The sequence below is a fragment of the Apteryx mantelli genome, chromosome 9 (genome assembly GCF_036417845.1).
Source record: "Apteryx mantelli isolate bAptMan1 chromosome 9, bAptMan1.hap1, whole genome shotgun sequence".
Lineage (NCBI taxonomy): Eukaryota > Metazoa > Chordata > Aves > Apterygiformes > Apterygidae > Apteryx > Apteryx mantelli.
This window is the reverse complement of record NC_089986.1, coordinates 28,021,498-28,037,326: the sequence shown is the minus strand read 5'-3', so window position 1 is coordinate 28,037,326 and position 15,829 is coordinate 28,021,498. Positions and strand designations below refer to the sequence as shown.

General features: G+C 42.5%; 3 protein-coding genes and 2 long non-coding RNA genes across 7 annotated transcripts in view; 3 read left to right on the top strand and 2 right to left on the bottom strand.

Annotated features, from left to right (window-relative positions):
- Positions 1-201, bottom strand: part of LIMS2 (LIM zinc finger domain containing 2) — a 38,228-nt gene extending 38,027 nt beyond the window's left edge. Inside the window, exon 1 of the mRNA XM_067302000.1 lies at positions 139-201. The gene's annotated coding sequence lies outside the window, so the exon portion shown is untranslated. The remainder of the gene's footprint in view (positions 1-138) is intronic.
- Positions 8-7,218, top strand: LOC106484463 (uncharacterized). 3 transcript variants are annotated; one of them, XR_010885056.1, is made up of 4 exons: positions 8-84; positions 3,732-3,821; positions 6,871-6,987; positions 7,134-7,218. It is a non-coding gene; the product is annotated as an uncharacterized lncRNA (long non-coding RNA). The 3 variants fall into 3 exon arrangements; XR_010885055.1 differs by lacking the exon at positions 8-84 and adding an exon at positions 729-942; XR_001292563.2 differs by lacking the exon at positions 8-84 and having other exon boundaries at positions 729-3,821.
- Positions 100-705, top strand: SFT2D3 (SFT2 domain containing 3). Its single transcript, XM_067302002.1, has one exon. The coding sequence runs from the start codon at positions 106-108 to the stop codon at positions 703-705; it is 600 nt and encodes a 199-aa protein (XP_067158103.1). The 5' UTR covers positions 100-105.
- The window catches only part of WDR33 (WD repeat domain 33), a 71,321-nt gene continuing 59,485 nt past the window's right edge, over positions 3,994-15,829 (bottom strand). The window contains exons 18-23 of the mRNA XM_067302003.1: positions 12,960-13,062; positions 12,224-12,686; positions 8,426-8,592; positions 8,204-8,296; positions 7,113-7,298; positions 3,994-4,651 (exon numbers count right to left, since the gene is read on the bottom strand). Of these exons, the coding sequence (XP_067158104.1) occupies positions 4,419-4,651; positions 7,113-7,298; positions 8,204-8,296; positions 8,426-8,592; positions 12,224-12,686; positions 12,960-13,062 (1,245 nt within the window). The 3' untranslated portion in view covers positions 3,994-4,418. The remainder of the gene's footprint in view (positions 4,652-7,112; positions 7,299-8,203; positions 8,297-8,425; positions 8,593-12,223; positions 12,687-12,959; positions 13,063-15,829) is intronic.
- Positions 7,243-8,309, top strand: LOC136992629 (uncharacterized). Its single transcript, XR_010885057.1, has 3 exons — positions 7,243-7,329; positions 7,448-7,488; positions 8,227-8,309. It is a non-coding gene; the product is annotated as an uncharacterized lncRNA (long non-coding RNA).

Genomic DNA, 15,829 nt, shown 5'->3' with positions numbered 1-15,829 from the left:
CGCCGCGCCGCCCCGCCCGCGCGGCTGGCGGCGGCCGGTGACCCGGATGCGGCTGCTCCGCGAGATGGCGGCGGGCGCCGCGCGGTAGGCGGCGCCGCCATCGCCATGGCGGACCTGGGGCGGCAGCTGCAGGAGTACCTGGCGCAGGCGAAGGCGGGCGGCGGCGGCGGCTCCGGCTCCAGCGCGGCTCCGGACGGCTGCGCGGGGGCCGAGGCGGCGGCGGCGGCGGGCGGCGGCGGCCCGGCGGGCGGCGGCTGGCCGTGGGCGGCCGAGGCGGACCCCTGGCTGCCGGGGCTGTCGCGCTGGCAGCGGCTGGCGGGCGGCGGGCTGTGCCTGCTGCTGGCGGCGCTGTGCTGGGCGCTGGCGGCGCTCTACGCGCCGCTGCTGCTGCTGCGCGCCCGCAAGTTCGCGCTGCTCTGGTCGCTGGGCTCCGTCTGCGGCCTGGGCGCCGCCGCGCTGCTGCGCGGGCCGCGCCGCCTGCTGCGGGAGCCCGGCGGCGCCACGCTGCTCTACCTGGCCGCCCTGGGCGGCACCTTGTACGCGGCGCTGGCGCGGCGCAGCGCGGCCCTGGCGGCGCTGGGCGCCGCCGCGCAGCTGGGCGCCGCCGCCGCCGCGCTGCCCGGCGGCGCCGCCGGCCTGCGCCTGCTGGGCCGCCTGCTGGGCCCGGCGCTGCGCCGCCGCGCCGCCGCCGCGCTGCCGGTGTGACCCCCCCCCCCCCGCCGGAGGTGCGGCGGCGCCGCGGGCCGGAGCGAGCCGCGAGGAGACGCGCCCCTCGGAGACCGGCGGTGACGGCCGGCGCCTGCCCTCGCCGGGACTCGGCCTTTGCCTCGCGGGCGGCGAGCGAGGGAGGGCGCGCGGCGTAACGGCGGCGGCGGCGGAGCGCTGCGCGGGGCCCCTCGGCGCGGCGCGGCCCGGCGCGGCCGCCTGGAGCCGCTGCAAACCGTGAGTGAGGCGGCGCGGGCGAGCGCCGCTGCCGCCTGCGCCGAGGCAGCGCTTCGCGCGGGACTGACTGACTGACTGACTGACTGCAAGACGCTTGAAACGGAGACGACGGGCAAAACCTGCGCGGGCGGGGCGGGGCGCGGGGGTCAACAGCGGTTAACGGCTGCTGATGCCGGTTTTGTGCTGACCCTGCGGTCTGACGCGCGCTTGCCATGGCCGGTGAACGGGAATCCTATTGCCACTGAGCTGCAGCCCTCTTAAAAAAAAAAAAAAGCTTTAAAATTCCGTCCAATAAATGCAACATTCCTGGGGCTGTGGGCCACGAAGACAGTATCCTTAACCGTAAGGGTGATCTTCCTGAATAGGATGCTAGAATGAAAGGTGCTAATCGTATTTAAGGCTCCTGGCCTTTGCAGCTCTTGCTGCTGTAAGGCGGTAGTAGGTACCTGGGCTCCAAAGGCATAGCTTCAGCTCTTCCCACTTGCTTTTGGTTTCTGTATTTTTGACCTTAAATTGGGCAGGAACTGCTCAGTGTCACAGCGTGACCTTCAAAAATAAATCTGCTCGTAATTAGTTAAAGCCCGTTTCAGCTAGTACAGCTCTGTTAAAACGCAGAAGCTAACCAGCTTTTAGCGCGGTGCTGGACCCGGGCTGACAGGCCCTGCGAGGTTGGTGCTGCAGCTGCGTGCTGCACCGCTGCAGGTAAACGCGATAGCCAGGCCCGGCCCGCGCAGAGCCAGAGCGAGTGTCTCACCCTCCCACTGGGTCATCACATATATATCATCATATATATGATGACATATCAGTCATATATAACATAAAGCCAAACACGGCAGTATTCGTCTGCATCACTGCTTAGGGTTTAACCTATTCGCATAGTATTTACTCTGAAATAAACTGAAATTGTAAAATGGGAGGGGGCTTAAATGTACATAAATTGCTTTAATAAAACTATTTGTATACCAAATGTCAGTATAGACGTTCCACTAAGGGTCACTTTTTTCCTTAAAAGTGCAAGTCAGCACTATCTGGAACAGCAGGAAATTAGTTCTCTCACTTTCATAACTTCTAAGCCTCAGTATATAAAATCTTATTTCTAGCAGCAATATCAAGTTAAACCTTAGACAGGTGAAGCTCTAAGCTACCACCTAGAGTATAAGGATTCTACATACAGTGCTGTTTTTTACCAGCTTAAACTGAACAGGAACTTGAACTGAACTGAGCTTAAACCAAAGAGGACAGAAGCATACTTCCATTAAATACTTTTAGCCCTTTTCCAGCAATAGTGGGTTATGGTGTCACAGCCTGGGAAGCTACTGCTCCTGTCTCTTCTGCTATGCTGTGGCCTTCAAGATTTTATATGAAAGCTAGTAGTATGCTTAATTATACGGATTTCTCAGGACTTTCTCTGCATATTCCATGATCATGGCCTATTTCAAATCTTAATTTAAAAAGCTACAATTCTCACATGAAGAACATACATTACTTAACAACTACCCTAAGCAGTGGTTGTAGGAAGTTAACTGTCACAGGAGAAACAAGCCTATGCCCTTTGGTCCACATAGAGAAAGCTGGGTTTTCTATAATTAGGTGCGCTTTAACTTGTTTTGGTAGAGGACCATGGTTTAGTTAGGGGCTGAAAAGCTCATTGTCTAAATTGGGTACTCTAATTTACAAAAGTCGCTTTCAGCCCCTTAAGAAAAATATATGACTTTGGAAAACAAAAACAAAAACAAAAAAAACAAGCTTTTCCCTTTCCTAATAATTAAATCACTGGTGTTTAGCAATAAAATTTCACAGAGTTAGGATCTATCTTGAGGTACCTTCTTCTGCAGGTAGAGGTAAAACTAATTATTTTTTCCCCCCTCAAAAGAGAAATCGTATCATACCAGGTGCATCCCAGCTGTTTCCCAGCTAGTTCCTTTAATAGCATTCTGTCTCACTAGAGCCCTGTAACAAGAATTTTACAGGCTAAAAGTTCTTCACTGTAATTTTCACAAGCCCTTTTGCACACTAAAATTAAAAACTAGGAGAAAAACCTACCTCTGACTGAACCAAGAGAACAGCAGTAGGGTATCTTCGCTGCGCTCTGTTTCAGTAAGATCAGGACTTAGGCCAGTCTTTCCAATTAACTTGACAGAATGACAAGTCTTTAGGTAAAATATCTGCTGTGTATTGCTCCTTTGCTGCAGTATCTTTGTCAGCTTTATAACTACATTACCATATCATGCTCTCTTCTTGAGAGCTGGCTTTAGGATATGTATTTACATGATACACTTCTCAGTGAGGCTTTAGATACGAAAGGAGCTATGTTTAGAAATACCTTTTGATAGCCTAGCTTTTATGGGGAAAAACTGAAACGTGTGGTTGGTAAGCAGTCAAAAATAGGAATAACCCCTGCCCCAATTAAAAACAATCAATATTGCAAAGAAATAAAACTAGGAAAAAATACCCTAGAGAAAAAGATGCTTAAAAATGTTAAGAAAATGACCAACTAACGAGGTTTGCACTTCAGTATTTGAGTACACCAGCTTGTACTGAGAACCCGTATCTTTAAGCAATGTGTGCTACAGTAACTGTAAAGCATATGCATCCATATTCATCAAGCTGCTAAACTTCTGTCCTTTCTTCCCTGATTTATATAAACTGATGCTATTGCAAACAGGAATATTTGACTCCAAGTGAAGTAATAGAATGACAATGTTTGTCATGCTGTCTATTTTGCTAGGTTATAGCTCATACAGTCTGTGACAACTTTCTAAATGGTGTTCCCCGTTTTTCTCTTTCAGGATGGTAGAATAGCAAGCAGCGGTGATTTCCTGTGTTTTGGAATTTTAATGGCAGCACCACTTACTATCTATAGACAGCTGTGGCTAAAGGTGAAAGAGAAAGTTCTCTATGCATGATAGACCCCCAAATTAGGAACAAAGCATTAGCATTTTGTACTGTAGAAAATTCAGGAGGTAGTTCTGTTGCTCCATCTGATTAAGCAGATTTGCTTAAAGATGACGCTTTTTATAGTTCTAGGTGAGTAAAGAATCACACACTGCATGGATTTTTTTGTTAATTTTTGCGCAAATTACATTCTGTATTCATACAAAAACAACGTAACTTTTCTGACAAACTGTACATATAGAAACAAGTTTCTGTCTGGAGGTGAACTGAAATCTGTGGAGGTGCTCCATGTCTTACAACACTAAAAAAAATTCCAGCTCTTCACAAAACAAAGTAGGTAAAAGAAGGTGAGGAAAATGGGGATGGAGAGGACAAAATGGAAACCCAGCTACAATATTGCAGCTAGTAGCAGTTGATTGATCTAGGAAAAGACCCTTGTTAGGAACTAATGCACATTCAGTTATCCCAGTTAAGAATCCAGGTTTGTGGTGGTGCGGGTTTACTTTCTCTTTGAGTCCAGAGTAGCAGTTCATTTAAATATTGTCCAGCAAGGACTGGGTGTGACCCAGTCAAAGCCTCTTCTATCGTCCTCTTCCACCACCCCTAGATGCTCCTCTTCTTGATTGACCAGAGTTCATGTTACTTCCTCTTCCCCAATTACTCCCACTCCTTCCTCCTCTAGAGGGGTTATTGCCTCCTGTAGGGCCTCCACCGAAAGCTTCATCCCTGTGGAATCCATCGTGATGGTCTCCATCTAAAGAACTAGACCTCCCAGATTTTGGCACTCTCTGTGAAGGTCCCGAACTTCCTCGTCCTAAAAATGAAGCACAATCAGTTACTGATGTTGTAGTTTAAGCCATGTCTCTGCTCAGACATACCATATATTTAACTAGTTCTTATGTGGTATAATCATTCGCAAGATGAATATAGTTGAGACTTGTAATTTTATGCCTCCTCCCACTATACTATTTTTCTTTATATATAGATTCAGTATCTGCATGACAGGTCAGAGGATGGACAGCAGTCAAATTCAAATGGGAATTAAAGGAGATTATGCAGCAAGGACTTAAATGAAATAAGGCAGAACAACAATAATCATGGTCTCCTCAAAACTCCCCAATATCCCTATCTATTCTCATCCCTTAACATCATCTGTGTTTTTTTGTATATTTTTTATTTAAACTATTTGGCATGCTATTCATAATAATCTTTTTCCTAAACACAGATATTGCACTCATTGATCATTTGAGGCTAGTGATGAAGATAATGAGTCACTACTGGTTGATTCTGTTTTTTGCTAGAAGTAATGGAAAAATGTTGTTTTACTACTAAGCATGAAAACAAACTTTATCAGCTCTCATTGCCAGGAACATGAGGATTTTCTGCTTCTCACTGATCTTTTTGGTACTGATAAATATATTAAAAGAAAAAAAACCCAAGTTGTTAGCTCAAATTAACGGAAGTCATATTTTGAAGAAAATAATGGAAGTGCTTTATGGATAAATTTGCTACAGCCAAATTAGGATATTTATGCTCCATTTTAGCAAAAGTTATTTTTTGTTGACTGTGCTTGTTCTGTGCAAAATAAGAGACCAGGTTGTTCCACAGAGTTTATAGTCCATAAAGTTTATATCCCCAAAAGACTTTAGCAGTACAACTGAAGGTGACAGAGTCCTTATTTGAAAAAGTATTGCTCATGTTTTGTTCATCATGCTTTCTGCCACTGTTCTAAACTTTCTTTGGTTCGGTAATGAATTGTCTAGGCACAGGAAGTGTAGTAGATAACACTTGTTTTGAATTCAGTAAAGCATTCGATAGGGTTGACAAATTAGTAGTGAAGCTGGAGAAGGAATCCTAGAGATTTGATAAGGAGCTAGCTAAATGGGAACAACAGACAGTTTTGAAAGGAAAAGTACTGAAACAGAGGAGTCTAACAATGGAATTTTATTAAAAGATAAATAAATCTATAAATGAATGGCGAAGCCTCCTGATGATACACTGGAAGTACTGTGCACACAGAGGAGGACTGGCCTGTCACTCAACACTAACTGAGCTTGAGGACATGAAATTCAGTGGCATCAAAGGCCAAGCCATGCAGCTGAGGACTAACAACAGCCTCAACTATAGACTGAGCTCGGCATTTGGAACCAACTGAGAAGGATCTCAGTCACTGATCACACCGTTAAAACAGACAACAGCAAGCCTCGGATTTTTAAGAGGAAAAAGGAACAAGAAGTGGTGCGGGGCTAGCAGGGTGATCGTGCGAACTTTGCACACACAGTAATAGGCTCTGAACTAGCTATTAGACTCCAAAAGAAGATAGTTTGTGAGTTATAGTAGCTAGTTCTACGTCATGTTAATGTTCACTAGTGGTCAAAAAAGGCAAATATGACACTAGGAGCTATTAGGAAAGAATGGAGATAATAGAACACAACCAAGCCAACTGTAGAAGTCCATAGTTAAACCACATCTTAAATAGTGTGTGCAATTCCTAGTTATCCCCTTTAATTTACAAAAGGATAAATTAAAACTGGAAAGGGTATAGACAGATTAAATAAGGATAGGAAAAGGTACAGAACAGCTTCCCAGATGGAATAGCTGAACAGATCAGAACTCTTTAACCTAGAGAACAGCTAGTTCAGGATGGACATGATACAATTCAATGCAATTGCAGGTGGCACTCAGAAATAAGAGGGATCGACTTTCCACTATTTCTTCCAGTAAAAACCCTAGACATCATTGAATGGAATTGGTGACTGACAGGCTTAAAGCAAAAGAGAATCATTCCCCCTCGACGCTCCCCTTTTTAAGCGCAGTCTCCACTGCAGTTAGGTCTGTCAGTGAATGTTGTGCATTAGTTAAGTTAAATGTTAGTAAGGAAAAAACCCTGTTTAACTTAAAGCACAAAAAAAAAAAAGAATATTAAATGACTACAAATTACAAAAAACTAATCTGAAAATCAGGAAAAAAGCTCTTAGCAAGAGTTTTCCAACTGGAGTAACAGGGAGCCAAAAACTTACTACTTTTGAACAGGAGCACAGGACATTTAAGAAGAGGATTATCTGATGCCCAAAAGAGTAACAGGATCTGGATTTGGAAAATCCCTTCTACTCACAGTTCCTATAAGATTGGTCTTCAGCTTCACAGTCGGTAAGATTAAATATTTACTATAAAATTCAATTCAGCCTTACCCCCCTCTGAATATAAGCTCAATAAGCTTACTGTTGAAAAATGTGCCAGTGTTGCACCAGGTTTTCAATACAGAGGCTTTTTACCTTTCCCTCTCTCCTCTGGAGGTCCACCTGGAGCATCCATTTCTCTGTGGTCAGAGGTCCCTGGTCCATCATGCCAGGGCCGTTTGCGTGGTGGTAGTGAGGCCATGTCCATGCCCTGGAGCGAAGAAGAACGTTCTCGGTTAGCTGGAGAGTGTCCGTCATGAGGAGGGTGATCTGGACGAGGACCTGATTGTGACAAGAAGAAACAGGATCATAAGTAATGTTCATCTGATCATTATTCCTAATTTTGGAATTAACCACATAAATTTACATACTTTCTACATTATTTGGTCCTCAATTTTGTAACTTAAAATTATGTTTTTTTTTCTAAACAGGCAAACAAGCAAACAGATGAATAAATTGTAAGAAAGTAAAGGTAAGATGATGAAGATAGGTTTCAAATAAAGTTTAAAAGAAGATGGGAAAGGAGAAAATGATAGATCTAAAACATTCTTTTTAGGATAAAATATTTTCATGTATTTTAGAAAAGAGAGAATCACATATTCATCTTTCCTTTTTCATGTGTCATTTATACTCATTTTTTTCATGACACTCCAAAACCTCAGTTTTAACCCTATAAAAGGGGTTCCCATTCATAATTAGTACTGTTAGTAACACAAAATAATATCGATAAGCCGTCACTCATTGTAGCCGAAAACTTGAAAAAAAAAATTTTTTTTAAACAATAGTGAAGTTGCCATCATAAAAGAGAAGGATTACTATGCTATTAATATATGTCTCAAAACCACATGATCTGACAAAGATATGCTTCAGTCATCCCCAGGTGGCAACAACAGACAGTTCTGAACTGTATATGAGCTGAAGTTAAAATCAAGACTTTAGGGTCACAATCATTTTTTTGTTCAGTGATACAGCTGCATTTAGAGCCAGTCACATTCTGGCCAATTAAGTTCTTTCTAAATTTAGAAAGTCCCAAAGAACAAAGTATTGCTTTTCTGGTAGTACAGAGAGCGATAGCAAGCATGTGAGATACAGAATTAAAAAGTGCTACTTTTAAAAATTAAATATCTAAAAGAATAGTTATGTTAAAAGAAGTCTATTATTAATGCAAGCCTCACCAGATTTTTTACCTGGTTCTCTGTTTCCATCCCAGGATTCTGGTTTCCGCCCTCCTTCAAAGCGTGGAAATTCATCTGGAGTAGGAAGCAGACCCTTCCGGGCTCCTGAGCAGCAAGGGATGCAGCGGATGGGAGTGAGAAGAGACATTGTATTCATGAAACTATTGTAATTTGCCCAAGAAATGTCTTTGCTTCCTCAACTTTGCATTTCAGCATGGAAGAATGTTCCCTCACCTCTAAGAGTACCGCGACCTCGCCCCCGAACACCATGGTCCCTTCCTCTTGCGTTTTCATCTGGAGAGTCAAAAGTGTCATCTGGCCCAAAATCTTCAGGACCAGGAAAGCCATCTCTCCCCCTGGGTCCCCGGCCCTCGTGTCTTGAGGGTCCTCCTCTTCTGAAGCTACAAGAAAGAACATGGTACAAATGTGGTTTTTAGGCAGAATTTACATTGATAAACTTGAGTCATCTTCACTTTAATAATCAACTTGTTTCTGAACTGTTTTACTTAATACTGTAGCACATACAATTACTACAACAGGATTTGTGGGCAAAAAAAGTGCTCACTCTCTACCTCTGAGCACTTCATTTATTCATTTTTATAGTTTTCCCTCTTACTTTCTTTTGTTGTTTGTGTTTTTCATACAAGAAAAATATTGTCAAATATACTGCATTCATTTAATGAAAAGGGAGAAATAAGTGAGTGATGTTAGATATAAGGTAAGGTAAAGAAAAGGACAAGTGAATTTCCCTAGCTGTTGTGGTCTTATTTTCCCTTCCCTTTTTTCCCTTCCATTTTAGTGATAAAAACAAACTGAAAGATACAGGCAGTTAGCGAGAGTCATAGCTATAGCGAAACATTTCAGCATCTAAATTCTATTCATTTTGGATTCTTTTGCTATAATATTCTCTTATGCATTCAATTCTTAAGGATCTAAGTTGATAATTTTAGCAAAAGATCCTCGACTGTACTTGGCTCTGTAGTGATGATGGTTGCTGAACAGTGCACAGTGGCATCCTACAGCCCAGAGAGCAGTTTATCCAACTGCAATAATGAATAATTCTGTTTTGCGAAATGTAGCTATCATGACACTGAAGTTGGTTATTTCCTTCTAGTAAGTACCACGACACCTTCAGTAATTTGATTTGATTGGGTTCTGTATCTTTTCTTAAACAAGTATAGTTCCTCCAGTATTGTACTGGGGTTTTAACTGAGATCTTCAGAGAGAAGAACGGTTCTTACTGAACTGTCAAATGCCGTTTCAGGTAAGCCTCTAGATGGCTGCATGAACACTAGCAATTTGGGTTTTTACAGTACCAGCGTATAAACACTTGGAGTGCTTGTAAAAGTGCAACCATGTTCTGTGTATCATTGCAACTCCAAACGTATGCATGAGCACCGCTTGCTACGACTGTCTCAGTTTACAGCCCAGGTCCCACCATCTCTGTGCAAGCACAGACGAGATGTTTAGGTGGTGCAGGCACACTGGTGCGGGAGTCCTCACGGTGCAATCCCACGCTACTGCTGCCCACCCCTCAGCGAGACCTCTGATAACGTGGAGCACTGTCCTTGCCCGTTCACACTGATGCCCCCCATCCCCTCTCATCCCAGTTCCACACTGGCCAAACCACAGCCACAGTAATATTCAGATAGTCTTGGCTTTGTGCAACATCCCCTTCCCCAGCTCATTAAAGACACAGTGCATCCTATTACAAGCAAAACTTTAGATACTTTTATTTAGAATTTTAACAACATTAACCTTTTAATTACAAATTTAAATATTTTAACAGTAGTCATAACACAATACAATATTTTTAAACTTTTACATTTTTTTTAATTAAAAACAATAGGTCTGTCTCCACCTCCCAGAAAACAAACACAATACAGAGAGGAGGCTGCTGTGCCTATATAGGTACAACAGTGGATGGAGGGAGTGCTGTGTATGGACAATGAACCATTTTACATTAACTTGGATGATTTGGGAAAACAAACTGAACAGTTTCAGGTACAAATGGTTCAAATAACCACAGAGCAATATTGTTTAGCCTTGAGACAGCACAGTCCTCTAGGTGTTCTTTAGAGGGTCTCCCATTTTAATACTGACATGGTGTGATTCTGCTTAGCTTGTAAATTATCAAGATTTGCAACACAAGGTCCTCTGGCTACCAGGAATAGTGCCTTTCCCTTTGCTGTCAGGCAACCTTATGGCCACAGTTCAGTTTTGAGAGCTACCATACCTATGCCTGACATAGCCACAGCGCCTAATATTGTGCCATATATATCCTCTTTCACTTTTGCATATCAGTCACATGTGAAACCCTGCCTTGTATAGGGCTCAGTTCCTGTTTGACTGCTCTCAGGTCGTCTTCCTTGAGGTCTAGGACCTTAAAGTACAGAACTACACACTGTGCAGACTAGCAGGCAGGAAGAGGCAGGTCTCTGCAGTAGAAGCATCATGTTGATATGCACAGGTAGAGTAAGAACAGGACAGGGATGAAAAGGACGGGAAATTAGAGAGAAACACACACATACACACACATCCCTCTCATGCTTGATCAAGCCAGTTACAATCTCGATTCCAAATCAAGCCAGCTAAATGAGTGGGTTGGGATTCTTAGGTTCACCTCAGCATCTGCAGTAAACGGCATCTAATTCACCTTCACTCAAAGGAATTCATTAAGTTTGCTCAGCACAATAAGCCCTTTATAGCCCTGTGCACATTCCTTTTAAACCAAATTATCTGTACAAATACTCGTACTGTGACGAATAGACTCTTCTTAGTTCAGAAGTCAGATTTACAGGTCACAAGTTTCTTGGACACTCCTTGAAACCTTTTTAAAATCAGGATAATAATAAAATATTTCCCAGTCCCTAAACATTTCCAATGTAAGATTCAAAAATCTCTACTGCACTTTTAAAAACGTTGTCTGCCATGTCTTTTAGAATTCTATAATGCAGACCATTCAGCTTGGATGCTGTCTATTTTTACTCTTACGTTTTTAAAATGGCTTTAATTGTTACCTTCTTTTAGTTACTGCTCATTTCTTTTCATACTCTTCACACAAAAGGAAGGTACCTCTTTACAGAGCTAGGTAGAAAATAGCTAAAAGAAGAGCTGTATAGATGTAAAGTAAAAGGAATGTAAGAAAATGATTAAAAAGGCAACTAAAACACACAAAATTCACATTATGTGGAGACCACAATATATTTGTACAAGTACACGTTTCTATACATATGGAGTTGGTGGTCAGTGAGAGGCTTAGACCTTGGAGGCCAAATTTTACTGTTAAATAGCATAAATCTGGAGCAACTTTCAATGACAGTTAATCTTGCTGACTTAGAGTAATTCCTCCATATTTACATTGATAACTAGAAGCAAATTTGTCCCTTTGTGATTCATTTGGAAACTGCAAGCAATGACATGAACATTGCTATAAACTAGATTATTTTTGAGTTCTTCGCTTGGCATTAAGAAATAAGTCAGAAAGAAATAAAATTGCTAGAAGCAAAAACATGAGAAAATAGTCTCAACAGTCCAACAGATGCAGTAGCTCTGCCCCTTAATATTTGATAGTAGGATCACTGTTCCTGCTCCTTACAAGTATATTACATCTCATTCTACAGTCTCTACAGTCATGCTGTAGTTTGTGACTGGAGACAAAGTCTCAAATTCCATTTCTAGTGTTCAAAAGTTTGTCACTTTAACCTTCAAGTTTCCTCTCAATTTTCATCAAAACGATCTCAAATCTTCATCCTGTGTCACTTGGTCTTCTCTACAAATTTCCTCCCTTCTCTTTACTTACTGTTTAAAGACACGGAAGCTGCTGTGTACAATGACCATTTTTCAAGTTTTCTTCTATTACTGAATGATTTTATGGACTCTATACTCAGGTATATTAGAGTTTTCATTTCCTGATTGGTTTCCAGTTTATAAATCTGAAACAGATAGACTCCTTAATGAAAAGGAAACCAGGAAGAAAGACTTCCCTCCATTCACCCTTTACCCCAAAACAATGAGTAGATTTATTCTTACCTCTCATCGCGTCTTCCCCGGAACCGTGCATCCTCAGGATCCCGTGGATATCTATCATCTGACGGTCTCCGTCCTTCCCAAGCACCAGGAGGCCCACGGTTTGAACCCCCTCCTTCAAATTCCCTGTGATCAGGAGGAAAGGGAGGCCCAGGTCCACCGCGTCTCCATTTTTCATCTTGTAATGGCGGGCCTCCTCTCCCCTCAAATTCCCGTAATCGATGGCCAAATCTCTTATCCGGATGGAAGTCGTCACGGAAGTCATCTGGTCGATCAAAGTCATCATGGAAATCTGGGTGAGGTCCTCGTCTATCTGGCATGCCCCTGCTGTCTCTACCATCACCCCACTCCTGGCCACCTCGAAACAACCCTCTCTCAGGCCCATGATCAGGACCACCACTGTTCTGGTCGTGCCTTCTATCTGAGAGAGGGCCCATGTGATGGTTTGGTGGACCACGGGAGTCACCTTGAAGGAAAAAATCATAGCAAATTTCTGTAATGTTTTCTAAAAACATTTCTAGGATGCTCTAGTTTGCACATTTCTCCAAAGCACACGCTATACATTTCATATCAAATATTCTTCGGGGAAACGCTTCTCTACATTCCTGCCAAAGTATATGGAACCTCCTCTCTGAGCCAAAGCCCATGCTCTGCTATAGCCTTTTCTACCTAGAGGCATTGCACCGGAACAGTCTCCTTCTGGAGAGCTGCTCATAGAAGAACAGACAGGAATCATTACCTTTATTAAGGCCAGGTCCTTGGCTGTGAGGGCCGAGACGACCTTGTCCTCCCTGCTGCCCCAGTCCTGGTATCAATGGTGGAGGACCTGGGTTCTGTCCGTCCTATTAATATATAGCAGGAAAGGCTATGTGAATTACCATGCATGAGAATTTTTGCTTTTAGGCATTTTGTAAGAGGGCAAAATACATTTCTTTACATAAACAAAGACTATGTATCTTCACAGATCTTCAAACCATAGAAACAGCTGATTTTGCAATCATTTGAGCTTAGTTTTTCAGACATTCACATATTTCTAATAACTTTTCAGTCACTGTCTGAAAGTATACATGATTTTACAGAAAAGTTACCATTTCAAGGACTCATTCCCACCAGCTACATTTTACCCATCACAACCAACGATGATAAAAACTCATATTTTAGCTGCCTGTTAGTGAAGATGAGGAAATTGTGTATATTTGTTTGAAAAATATCAGGTACTGACTTTAACTGGCTGTTAAAAAACTGCCTAGCCTGCAAGTCCAAAGACTTCCTTCAGAAATGAACAAAAAATGAGACAATGAAAAAAATAGGTATATGGAGAACGTCTGCCGGGGGGGGTGAAACTACGGGGACCTGCTGTGGGTGGTGCTAGTGAACCTCGCCTGTAAACCCTGCTTTATGAACTGCTAACATGGAAATACATGAGCTTGGTTTTTACCATGCTGGCAAAGTTTTCCCTAATTCTAAATCAAAGCTCAAGGGATAATACTTAAAACTTTAAGACGCGTGGCTAAGCACAAAGGGACAAGTTGTTACTAAGTCATTAATGCAAGGACGGAGCTAACGGCAGAGCTGCAGCAGCCTGCTCTTCCCAAGCAGAAACACCAGGCTGAGCAGGAGTTTGCCGAAGTTCCACCAACCCAAAGGAAAAATGAAGAATAAATAAGGCTTTTGTTAGTCTGTCTCTCCCCGTGAATTTTGCAAGGTTGCTATACAAAACCTTATAGGTTGACATCACCAAAAAATAAATAAATCCGCCCCCCTCCCTTGCCAAACAACCAGACATTTTTTCCTCAACATTTTTTCCTAGACATTTCTAAAGAATAAGATTTGGAACTTGCCTCTATACTGGCTTGTAATAAACCTTCCAGACTGCAGATGGTTTGTAAATACTTAAAAGACTATACTCCATAATTGTACTCATGATTACACTGATTAATCTCTACATGAATCCACATTAAGTAATTTTCATGTTCTGTACTTATTTTTTGAAAACACCACTATTTTGCCTCAGTTCAAGAGAATTAATAAGTGAATTAGTGCATTTTTCCCTTCATATCTTAAAATATGGATTTTAAATTATATACTGAACTCTTATATTGAATTGCAATATCTGTGACAAACACAAGAAAAGCATACAAGTATGCACTACAAACAGCACATTTGTAATGATTGTTTTTGTAAGGATTTTGGGAGGAAAATTAGCAAAATAAAAGGCTTGATCCGATACCCACTAAAAAAAATGCCTGCCCAGTGACTGAGAGTTGAATCCAGAACAGAAATTCCCTGACTAGGAAAGATCCACCTAAACCCTAGGACAGTGCTTCTGGCATTCTTGACCAAAACCTTGCTGGAGTTTTGTAATTTCTCATGTATTTAACCTATGCTTACTTACAATAAACTTTCTTCAACTTCTTAAATTCAGGCCGTTTTTGTTTAAACAAAAAGCAGTTTTTAACATTCACAAAAAGACTTTCCTTAGGGTTTGCCAAGAAACCTTACCCCAAGTAATTAAAGCTCTGACAAGGCAGGAAGACAGGACAGCAATACTGCATTTTTTCATGTGTTTCATCCCAAAATGCGTTATGGGCCCCAGCTTGCAACCGCAGGACTAAATTTGCAGAGCTGGGAGGGGAGAGCGCGTGGCAGCAGCTTTCGACGGCCATGTCCTCCTCCGCACCGCGCCGCAGCTATGCTTGGGCTAGCGGCTCACCTACCACAGCCAAACCACACCGTAGCCGTTTTAGAGCAGCCACCTCTACTTTTTGCAGAATTTTTCATACTGACCCACAGGAAAAATTTGCCCTTCTCCTAAACATTTCACAAGCTCCTAAAGTTTGCCTCCACGTGGACAATAAGGAGACTTGTCCTGAAGTATTCGCACCTCGCACAGGCAGCAAATGAGATGAAATTCAGCATATCTATCTAAAAAGATTAGATGTGATTAAGACCAATTCTTCTAAATCAGCAATAGTGGAAGAGCCACAAAAGTACCACTGCTAACGTGGCAATATTCTATCTACCCATCTCTATTTTAATATCAACACGCCTGTCTCCAGAAAAAGATTTTGCCAATCATATCTCAGGAAATCTCCTTCCCATAGCTAGTTTTCTGTTCTGCTTCACATTTGCAGAAGGTAGCAGAGCTCAGACTGAGGAAGCGAGGTACATCAGCCCAAGCATCGGGCAGCATCGGGCAGCAAACCTGCGCTCTCCAATGTAGTGTATTATCTGGGTGCAGATAATAACGGGCTTCTTTTATGGAGCTTTACCTTTACAAACCTGTATAAATATTCAGTATTAATTTCACAAGCCCTTGATGAAGCAGACAAATATTCGTACCCTCCTGCTACTGATGGGAAAAAGAGGAAGTCAAGTGATTTGTACAAGTTTACAGAAGAGTAATGTCAAATTTGGGACAAAAAAAAAGAAAAAGCCAATGCGTACTGCTAAAAAAAATGAGTTAGGTAACTACTATTATATTCATATTACAGAGAAGCAAACAGGAGCAAAAACTGAGAGGAACATTATAAATTTTGAAATCTGTTCTTTTTTTAAGGCATTATCCTACTAAAGCTACACTAAGAAGGAAAAAGGGTCAAAAATACT